Here is a 10,988-nt window from a genome sequence, read left to right on the forward strand (position 1 = left end):
AAATTCTTATTTTTATGGCTGAACTCAAAACAAAAAGTGTTTTGAATATATTAAGGTAAATCATTATGAAATTTAAGATCTGACTTTCATTCCCCTCTAACTCAAAACCTTAAAGTTTTTTAGTTAAAGGCTTCCAGTGTTAACCCTTTTCTGAAACTTTTCTAAGATCATCAATGGCATCCCACAGAAAAGAGAAGAGATGCCAGAAATCTGGAGAACGCCCTTTTTATTCTTGATTTTCAACAAATGGAAAAATATGAATTTTATAAAACTAAAGTGGGTGGTAGGTAAGCCCACCACTGAGTCTAGGAAAAATTCTAGAATGAATTATTTAGGAGGTATTAGCACTTAAAGAGGAAAATGTGACACTAGAATTATCTTGAATTCAAGAGCACTCATGACAAAACTTTTTCAAAGATTAGTGGTATGGTAATTACAGAGTTGCTATAGATACTATAAATCTGCATTTCAGGAATCATGATATCCTTGTGAACAGATGGATAAATATGGCCTGCTTAAAAGAGCTGAACCCAAAGAATACTGAATTATGAATCAGTCACCCCAGAAACAGATTTCCAAAAGCATTCAGCAAAGCTTTACCCTTGTCCCTAACTAGTGCATGCTTTTACTGGCAACTTAATGAGGCTATCTGTGGCTCAGTGATCAAATTTGCAGACAGCTTTGAAGATGGGAAAGAGCAGTAACGGTAAATGCACCACAAAAAAGGTGGTAAATAGATCACAAAAAAGGATCACAACTATCTGCACCAACAGGCAAAATCTAACTAAATGGAATTTAACAGGATAAACATAAATTTCCTCAATCCAGCTCATCTACCCTACCTCCTAGACCAGAACCAGAGAATATAGATTTCAGCACCAACAGCTGCAAAAAAACATCTGATGGGAGAAAATGCCAAGAGAGTGCTCAGCACTGGGTCTGACACATAGTAAATGCTCCAAAATGATAATTATTGTTGCCATCTTGATTATTCATTATTATGTCCTTTGCTTCATGAGGCTCTGCCAGGAAAATAAACATACCTTTTAAACATGTTTCCAGCAATTGAAAATGGAGTCTTGCCCTCTATTCTGTACCCTGGTGAGTGCATGAGTGCATGGCCTCTTGCCTACTTCCTATATTGGAGGAAGAGAGAGGTGCCAATACATACTTTGTGTCTATGTTAATATGTTAAAAGTCTGTTCTCTCATGAGGCCTTTATTTGGACTTCCTGGAACTGCCTGCTGTCTAGTTATTTCTAAGCAAACCTGAAAAACATTTATGATCATAATAACTACCATTTATTTCAATGTTTCTTGTGTACCTAGCACTCACCCAGGTATTTATAGACTATCTCTAAACCTTATGAAAACCCATCAGGGTAGGTATTAGTACTTCCATTCTATGCATGCTGAAATTGAAGCTCAGAGGATCTTAGAGATGTCTGTGTCCAAAGGATCTGGATCCAAGGTCAGGTGCCTAGGTTGACTTCTTTCTCTCTGTGAGGCCACTCCAAGTCCCAAACTACCAAGCTCCCCAGAAGTTCCTAACCATAGTCAAATACTTCTGCAGATGCATTTCACATTTTGTCACCTCAGTGCAGAATGGGTATAGTTTTACCTGATCATTGAGGATCATCTGAATGACAGCTATGGTGGAAGCATCCAATAGTCTAAAGGGCTTCCTCATTAAAGCCCCCAATTTTCACCTTGTGGGACTCACAAAGGCCATTCCTTATTAAGAGTGATGCCTCCTTACCATGGTCACACTAGGACTCCTGAACTAAGGCCCTCCCTTCCTGTGTCTTCTCTCTTCCAAACACTAAATTGCCCCAGGTGAAAGAATAAAATTCTGGGTAAAAGGCTGCCTTTGAGCCTCCATACATTCTCATTGTAGGTGTAACACCCCTGAGGGACTGATGTAACTGAGTTACATAGAAGGTATCACAATAATATACAATAAAAGACCCATTTTCAGTGGAGATTTCATTTAGGAAGTAATTAAGATTTTAAAGATGGTCCATCACTGCAGTGTCACAAATTGCTTATCTATAGACATAGTTCAAACATACGCACAGACATCTCACAGGAGAGACCAGAGCTAAAGCAGCCAGGATTCTAAGCTAATAAATTACAGCCAGACTCCCAAATCTCCAGTCTTCTGTGTTTACCTTTTGCTTTGCCATCCAAGTGCACTGGCTCAAACCCCCATCCTAAGTACTATGGGCAGTCCAGAATCTCTGGTGGGATTTTTATTCATTTATTCCAACTTCTTATTGAATGACCATGCTGTGTCAAGCTGTTTCTAGGCAATAGACACAGAGCATGAAAAACGTAGGTAAAAAAAGTCCTGCCCTCATGGAGCTCACATTCTCTGTTTGGAATAGGGGATTTGGGGAGGGGTTAGGCTGCTCTGGTGGGTCCTCTCCTAAGCCTGCTCCCCTGTAATCCCCTGTATCCTGGTGTGTGCTGCCATCTCTCTCTGCTTTGATGGGAAATACCACCCCCGTTTCCTTCACGCCCCACTGAGCACCACTATTGCAAGCTGGTGTCTGGTGTGCAAAACAAGCTTTCGTAGGAGGAAAGGGTAGCAGAAGGAGATCATAGCACAATGAAATGCAAGCAACAACTTAAAATGGAATATTGAAAATCACTAATCTAAGAAGCCTCTACTCATTTTCCCCTGTGGGCAGTTTCTTGGTGGCCATTTTCTCCCTGGGGCTCTGGCTTATGGCCATCTTCCCCCTCTGCCACAATCCTTTTCCCAACCCCTGGTTCAACTAGCTGCCAGCTGCTGACCTTTGTTTTCCTCTTCCTTGTACCATGCAAAGCAACTCACCCACAGCCTCTGGACTATGCCCTAGGGTGAAGTGGATGGAGAGAGAGGAGCTACCTTTCCCACCTAAAAAGTCTGCCAAGATATTTTTTAAAACAAAGAGTCATCTTTCCCATTGTGACTCATGCTACTCCCCTACTATGTGAAGGCAGCTGCAGTCTGTTCTAATTTCAGCAAAACGTTTTTCTCCTTGCCATCAGCCAGCATTTGTGGGAAAACAACATGCAGAATGAATTGCTAAAGACTACCTCTAAAGTGGAATTTAAGCATTCTCATTAATGAAGACTTGGGAAAACGTCGTTAAAGATTCCGAAGAAGTAAGCAATCAATCCCAGTATACTCAATATTGAACAAGTGGAAAGTGAAAAAAAATTAAGCTGGATCACCATGTAAGAATGAGAATAAGTTAGCATAAGAGTAGCCATCTTAAGGGTCTAGAAGCAGTTTTCTGAGGTTGTGACTTAAAAGAAAAAAACTGGAACTGGGTAAGGCCTTGGAAAACAAGTTAATCATGTACACCGGGATGGGGGCAGCTGTGGCCTTCGGTCAGCTAACCTTGGTCAGTTAATCCTACATACCAAGCTTATCATGCAGAACCTCTCTAACAATTGAGGAGTGGTCTTACCTTGCTCTCGCTTAACCCCAGGATGTATGTCTTGCAAAGATAATGTGCAGCTGTGGAAAATTACTATGAGTCAAGTGTTTTGAAAATGTTATATAAACCCTTGGCTTTGAGTGCTCGGGGTCCTTGTTGAAACCCGCTATGTCGGGCAGACACTTGGACCCCAGCTAGCTGGAATAACAATAAACCTCTTGCTTGTTGCATCGATCTGCCGTGGCCTTCGTCTCCTCACTGGGGGGAAGCGCAGACCAGAATAAGGCCGTTGGGTCTTACATTTGGGGGCTCGTCCGGGATCGCATGCCCCCCCCTGGAGGAACGACAAGCCAAGGATCGAAGGCTTGCCCTGGCCAGGTATTACTGTGTTTGTGTCCGTGTGTCTCTTGTCAAACCTGTAAGAACGTTCTGTGTTTAATCAGAAAGTGCCTTGCCAGACGGGGAGCGCACCCAGTGTTTTTGTTCGTGAACAAGCCTGAAACCTGTATAAAGCCTGTGGGAGCTCCAGTCTGTAACTGGGTCGGCATTGACTTAGGCGGACGCGCTGGCAGGTCACCAGCCAAGGGTCTTGGGAGACGTCCCTTGCCCCCGTCTGGAGGACAAGGTCCCCATCTGTGAGGAAAGTCGGCTGCCGCTGCAGTCCAACAAGCCCTCAACTCAGTTTCAGTTTTGCCTCCGCGGCCGCAGTAGATTCTTTTCTGTAGGTGCCTGTTTGTTAGCTATTGTGTTTATCCTAGTTTTGTTGCTGACGGAAGAAATGGAACAGACGCAGACGACTCCTTTAGGCTTGACTTTAAGACACTGGGGGGATGTAAAGAGTAGAGCAAATAATATGTCTGTTCTTGTTAAAAAGGATAAATGGAACACTCTGGCCTCAGCCGATTGGCCGGCCTTTCAGGTTGGCTGGCCTCCTGGGGGATCTTTCTCTCTTCCCCTTATACAGGCAGTCAAGAAGAAAGTTTTCGATACCAGATCCCGTGCACGCCAAGACCAGACACCTTATATTCTTGTTTGGGAAAGCTTAGTCACAGAACCCCCCTCTTGGGTTCAGCCCTTCTTACCCCACCCATCTTCACAGGTTTTTGCGCTCCGCAAAGACCCGAAAGAACCTAAGAAAGTTCTGCCTTCACCCCCTGATGCAGATCTCCTCCTCCTCGATTCTCCCCCTCCATACCCTCCTACAGCTCCTCCCCAACCTGCCGCCTCCCCAGTCCCTATTCCTTCCCCCCCCCTCTCCTGTTCCTCCTGTCCCTCCCATTCCCATCATTCCCCCACCTCCTCCGACCCCTCAGGCCAGCGGAGGGCAGAATGTTGGCCCAGCCGGAGGGACAAGGAGTCGCTGGGCGCCGTCGCCAGGTGCCGCTGTGGCACTTCCCCTTCGAGCCCTCGACCCCCCCCTCTGAGGATGGCCAGCAACTCCTACAGTATTGGCCTTTTTCTTCCTCAGACCTATACAACTGGAAGGCCCAAAATTCCCCTTTTTCAGAAAATCCCAGAGGGTTGATCAATCTGATTGAATCTTTACTTTTCACCCATCAGCCCACTTGAGATGACTGCAACCAGTTGTTACAGGTCCTGTTTACCACGGAAGAAAAAGACCGGATACTCCTAGAGGCCCGGAAGAATGTACCGGGGGCAGATGGGTGACCCACTCAGAACCCAGCCATTATCGAGGAGGGGTTCCCCCTGACCAGACCTGATTGGGACTTCAAAACCCCGGAAGGTAAGGAGCACCTGAAAGTCTTCTGCCAGGCTCTGATGACAGGTCTCAGGGGAGGGGCCAGGCGCCCCACCAATTTGGCTAAGGTAAGGGGAGTCCTTCAAGGACCCGATGAATCCCCCTCAGCATTTATAGAAAGACTCATGGAAGCTTTTCAGCGGTACACTCCATACGATCCAGTCAGTGAGGAACATAAAGCCACAGTTATTGTAGCTTTTATAGATCGATCTAGTAAAGACATCAGGAGGAAATTGCAGAGGCTAGAAAGACTGCAGGACAAAACCCTGCAAGACTTAGTACAGGTGACAGAGAAAGTGTATCATAATAGAGAGACTGAGGAGGAAAAAGAAGGTAGGAAGCTGCGAGAGACTGAAGAAAGAGAGCTGAGGAAAGAAAGACGGCAAGAACGCAACCTCCATAAAATCCTCACCACTGTTGTGAGAGAGACCAGAGAACCTAAACCAGGGCCAGGCGGCAGGAGACAACAGCTAGAAAAGGATCAGTGTGCATACTGTAAAGAGAAAAGACATTGGGCCAGAGAATGCCCAAACAAGAGAAAGAAACCTCAGCAGTGGGAAAAACCCATTGCCCACCCTAAGATTCTGACCATGCACAAAGACAGTGTTTAGGGGGGACGGGGTTCAGAGCCCCTCCCCAAACCTAGGGTAACCCTAACTGTGGAGGGGAAACCTACTCGATTCTTAGTAGACACCGGGGCACAGCACTCAGTATTGCAACAAGCTGATGGACTGCTCTCAAATCGGAAATCATGGGTCCAGGGAGCCACGGGAAATAAATTGTACTCTTGGACCACCGCACGGACGGTAGACCTGGGAACAGGATTAGTGTCTCACTCTTTCCTCGTGATCCCGGATTGCCCATATCCTTTATTGGGAAGGGACTTGCTCACAAAAATGAAAGCCCAGATCCATTTCCTGACAGAGGGGCCACAGCTTAAAAGGCCCTCAGAGGACCCCATCCAGATATTGACTGTGATGTTAGAAGATGAGTATAGACTCTTTGAATTTGAAAAAGAGAACCCAGGCTCAGGAGACCTCAACCTGTGGCTAAGAAAGTTCCCTCAGGCGTGGGCAGAGACAGCAGGAATCGGGAAGGCTACACATAGGCTGCCCGTCTATGTTGAACTAAAACCACAAGCCACCCCCGTAGCCGTTCGCTAGTACCCTATGCCGAGAGAAGCCAGAGAGGGAATCCGGCCCCATATCACCCAATTCCTCCAGTTGGGGATATTGCGCAGTTGTCAATCTGCCTAGAACACCCCCCTTCTTCCTGTCAGGAAGCCAGGCACAAATGAATACCGCCCAGTCCAACACCTGCGAGAAGTTAACAAGCAGGTAATGGACATTCATCCCACGGTTCCTAATCCTTATAATCTTTTAAGTTCCCTGCCACCTCTCCGACGCTGGTATACCATTTTAGATTTAAAAGACGCCTTCTTCTGCCTCCAACTTGCGCCGAAGAGTCAAGAGCTTTTCGCCTTTGAATGGAGAGACCCAGACAGAGGAGTGATGGGGCAACTCACGTGGACCCGGCTCCTGCAGGGATTCAAAAATTCCCCCACCCTCTTCGATGAAGCTCTCAACCAAGACCTGGCGCTATATCGAGAAGCTAACCCCCAGGTAACCTTGTTGCAATATGTTGATGATCTTCTGCTTGCAGCCGAAACGAGAGAAGATTACCTGAAAGAGACAGAGAAACTTCTGGCAGAATTAGGAACTCTAGGATATCGGGCATCAGCCAAGAAAGCACAAATCTGCAAATGACAGGTAAGCTACCTGGGCTATGTGTTATGAGAAGGGAAGAGGTGGCTGTCAGATGCAAGGAAAGAGACTGTTCTCCATATTCCCCCACCTGAGACCCCTAAGCAAGTCAGAGAATTCCTGGGGACCACAGGATTTTGCAGGCTATGGATCCCCGGGTTCGCAGAGATGGCAGCCCCCCTTTATCCTCTCACCAAAGCTGGACTGTTCTCTTGGGGAGAGAAAGAACAGAAGGCGTTTGATGCCATTAAGTTAGCATTAATGTCCGCCCCAGCTCTGGGACTCCCCGATGTAACAAAACCCTTCCACCTGTTCGTGATGGAGAACAGGGGGATAGCCAAAGAGGTGCTGACTCAGAAGCTCGGACCGTGGAAACGACCCGTAGCATACCTGTCTAAAAAACTAGATCCAGTAGCTGCCGGCTGGCCTGCATGCTTGAAAATAATCGCTGCAGCAGCAGTACTAGTAAAAGATGTGGACAAATTGACCCTAGGGCAAAATCTAACTGTGACTTCTCCGCACGCACTAGAAAGCATAATCCAGCAGCCCCTGCATCGGTGGCTTACAAATGCTCGGATAACTCACTACCAAGCCCTGTTGCTCAACTCCGACTGGGTGACATTCTCTCTGCAGACCAGTCTCAATCTGGCCACTTTGCTGCCAGACCCTGATCTTGAACCCCCAGTGCATGACTGTCAGCAAGTGTTAGCCGAAGCCCATGGGTGGCATAAAGACTTGACTGACCAGCCTTTACCAGACGCTGAAGCCACCTGGTTCACAGATGGAAGCAGCTACCTAGACCAAGGAAAGCGTAAGGCAGGAGCAGCTGTAGTAGATGGAGAAAAGATAGTGTGGGCTCAGCCCCTCCCCAAGGGAACCTCGGCACAGAAAGCTGAGCTCATTGCTCTTACGAGAGCGCTAGAACTGGGGTCCAGAAAGAAAATTAACATCTATACAGATAGCAGGTACGCCTTTGCGACGGCACATGTGCATGGAGCCATTTACCAACAAAGAGGACTCCTCACCTCTGAAGGAAGAGAAATAAAAAACAAGCCGGAAATCATGGCACTCTTAGAAGCTCTGCACAAGCCAGCCAAAGTAAGTATAATTCATTGCCCCGCTCACCAACACGGGAAGTCTTACATTGCCGTAGGCAATAATATGGCTGATCAAGCTGCCCGAGAAGCGGCAGCAAGGACTGTAGAAATCTTCCTCTCTGAAACCCAGCCTGAGCCAAGCCTGCCACCCTATCAATATAGCCCAGTAGATTTAGAACTAATCTCCAAAGATCATACTCACTATTTTGATGAACAGAAGAGAGCCTGGTGCACCCAAGATAGAAAAATCATCTTGCCCCAAGCAACTTCCAAAGCCATAATCAAAAAGATGCACCACTGGACACACTTAGGAGCGCACAAACTTACTCAGACTGTTTTAAATTCTGGGTGGTATGTGCCGAACCTGCAGCAGATAGCTGAATCCATAGTTAAGCCGTGCGTTCCTTGTCAAGAAACAAACTCGCCCAGGAAGAAGAAATGGACTAGAAAACGGGCAAGGGGGAACCGGCCTGGAAAGTTTTGGGAAATAGACTTTACTGAAATTAAACCAGGGAAGTATAAATTTAAGTATCTCCTAGTGTTTGTAGATACCTTTTCAGGATGAAAAGATATTAGAAGAAATATTTCCTCGGTTCAGGATACCTAAGGTAATAAGATCTGACAACGGACCTGCTTTCATCGCCTGGGTAAGTCAGGGAGTTGCTAAGTATTTGGGGACCAATTGGAAATTACATTGCATATACAGACCCCAGAGTTCAGGGTAAGTAGAAAGGATGAATCGAACTCTAAAAGAGACCTTAACTATATTGACCATAGAGACTGGCTCAGACTGGGTGGTGCTCCTTCCCCTGGCCTTGTTCCGAGCTCGGAACACCCCTACTTATCTCAATCTAACCCCTTTTGAAATTTTGTATGGCTCCCCCGCCCCGCTTACTTGCCTGCATGACACCCTCCCCGTTACCCAGACTGACAACCGCGATTTATATAATAGGTTGAAAGCTCTCCAGGCAGTCCAAAGAGAAGTGTGGACCCAACTAAAAGCAGTCTACAAGCCCAGCACTCCAGAAGCAGCCCACCCGTTCCAAGTTGGAGACTTTGTGTTTGTAAGGCAGCACCGAGCACAGACCCTCGAGCCATGGTGGAAAAGACCCTACTTAATGTTGCTGACCACCCCGACAGCAGTCAAATTCAACGGGATTGCCGCCTGGATCCATGCATCTCATGTGAAACCTGTTATCTCAGCTGAGACAGCTGACGACCATCTCGCGTGGAGAGCCCAGTCTACTGAGAATCCTCTCTGGCTTAAAATCACCAGAAGACGCCTAAAGTGACCAGGTGCACGTCCGGAGACACCAGCGCCGTTCAGCTGACCCATGCACCATTCCCAAAAACTCTATTCCAAGATGACCACGTCAGCTGGACAAAGACAGTTTACAAAAGCTAAGACTGCGCCATTCATCTTATATATATTGTTCCTTTCCCCTACTGCACTCAGCAACCCTAACCCCCATGTCCCCTATTGGCTCACCTGGGAAATAGAGAACTGGGAAACTCATGAAATATACAACCGCACTTGCCACACGACCCCCTTAGGCACGTGGTTCCCTAACCTGTACTTTAACCTAGATAGAGTAGCAGACTTAGAAAAGAGAGGCAGGAAGGGCAGGAGTCAGCATTCAGGCCCCCCTCTTCCCTGCGCCCCTCAGTTCTGTCTGGTTGGAATGGGAGGGGGAGACTGGCGAGAAAAGCAGTGCCGAGTCTCTGTGAGTCAAAATGGGTTTTATGTTTGCCCGGGGTTTCGAACAGGGCAAGAGAAGCAGCAGTGCAGAGGGGCCGAGTCCCGATGCTGTGCATGCTGGAGTTGTGTTACCAACAATGATGGAGAGTGGAAGTGGCAAGTAACTCCCCAGCTCGTCACTCTCTCATTTGTTAAACCGTGCACCCGAACCAGGTACAATCCAGACTGTAATATGCTCAGGCTCCAGTTCACAGAACAAGGGAAAAAAGACACCCGATGGCAGACGGGGTTAATCTGGGGCCTATATCTTTATCAGACCCCTCCTTTTGGAACCCTTATCCAAGTCAAATTAAAAGTTGAGCCAATAGTCGAGATACCCTTAGGTCCAAATAAATTATTGAAACCCGAAGCACCCAAAACTCCTAGACAGCTCCTCAAAGTGACACGGCCCCCTAAGTCCCTTCCCCAGAGCCTGAGCCAAGCCTGGACACCAGCCCCTGCTATAGCAAGCCAGCCATCCCGGCTTCTTAGTCTAATCAGAGGCGCTTTCCAAGTTGTCAACAATTCCCTTCCTGAGCTAACTAGCTCCTGCTGGTTATGCTATGATGTTGCTCCCCCTTACTACGAAGGTATAGCATTTGTTAATGCTCTCAACCAGTCTTCTGACCCCTCCCAGTGAAAAGACCAAGACTCACTTTATCCTCTGTAAGTGGGCAAGGAACCTGCATTGGGAAAGTTCCTAAAACTTACACCTCCCTCTGCAACAAGACAGAAGTAATAAGCACCACCCCAACTTATTATATTCCCCCATCTAACGGGTGGTAGGCCTGCCAAACCGGAGTCACTCCATGTGTTCATTCCCAGAAGTTAAGAGAAACGTCTGACTTTTGTGTTCTAGTACAATTAATACCCCGCCTTATTTACCATCCTTATGACGAAGTCCTGTCCCAACTAAGCCAGTCTTCGCCCCAAGTCAAATGAGAACCTGTGAGTTTGACTATCTCCCTCTTACTAGGCCTTGGCCTAGGGGCAGCAAGGGTAGCCACAGGAGCATCCTCACTAGTTCTCCAGAACCAGCATTACCACAGTCTCAGAGAAGCTATAGATGCAGGTTAAGAAGAAATAGAGAAATCAATATCCACCCTGCAAGACTCTTTAATTTCTTTATCAGAAGTAGTCCTGCAAAATAGAAGAGGGTTAGATATGTTATTCCTCCAACAAGGCGGACTGTGCGCTGCCC

General features: G+C 47.1%; 1 protein-coding gene across 1 annotated transcript; it reads left to right on the plus strand.

Annotated features, from left to right (window-relative positions):
* Positions 1–7,120: 7,120 nt before the first annotated feature.
* On the plus strand, positions 7,121–9,256 carry LOC118928711 (uncharacterized). Its single transcript, XM_036918193.2, has 2 exons — positions 7,121–8,050; positions 9,002–9,256. Exons 1-2 carry the CDS (start codon positions 7,121–7,123, stop codon positions 9,254–9,256), a joined length of 1,185 nt encoding a protein of 394 aa, XP_036774088.2.
* The last annotated feature ends 1,732 nt before the right edge of the window (positions 9,257–10,988 follow it).

This window comes from Manis pentadactyla, chromosome 11 (assembly GCF_030020395.1).
Source record: "Manis pentadactyla isolate mManPen7 chromosome 11, mManPen7.hap1, whole genome shotgun sequence".
Lineage (NCBI taxonomy): Eukaryota > Metazoa > Chordata > Mammalia > Pholidota > Manidae > Manis > Manis pentadactyla.

Excerpts from the sequence above, each read along its gene's own strand:
- LOC118928711 (XM_036918193.2), top strand. The coding sequence starts at position 7,121 with ATGGCAGCCCCCCTTTATCCTCTCACCAAAGCTGGACTGTTCTCTTGG. Across the intron at positions 8,051-9,001 it reads CTCTGCACAAGCCAGCCAAA|GTTGAAAGCTCTCCAGGCAG; the intron begins GTAAGTATAATT and ends TTTATATAATAG.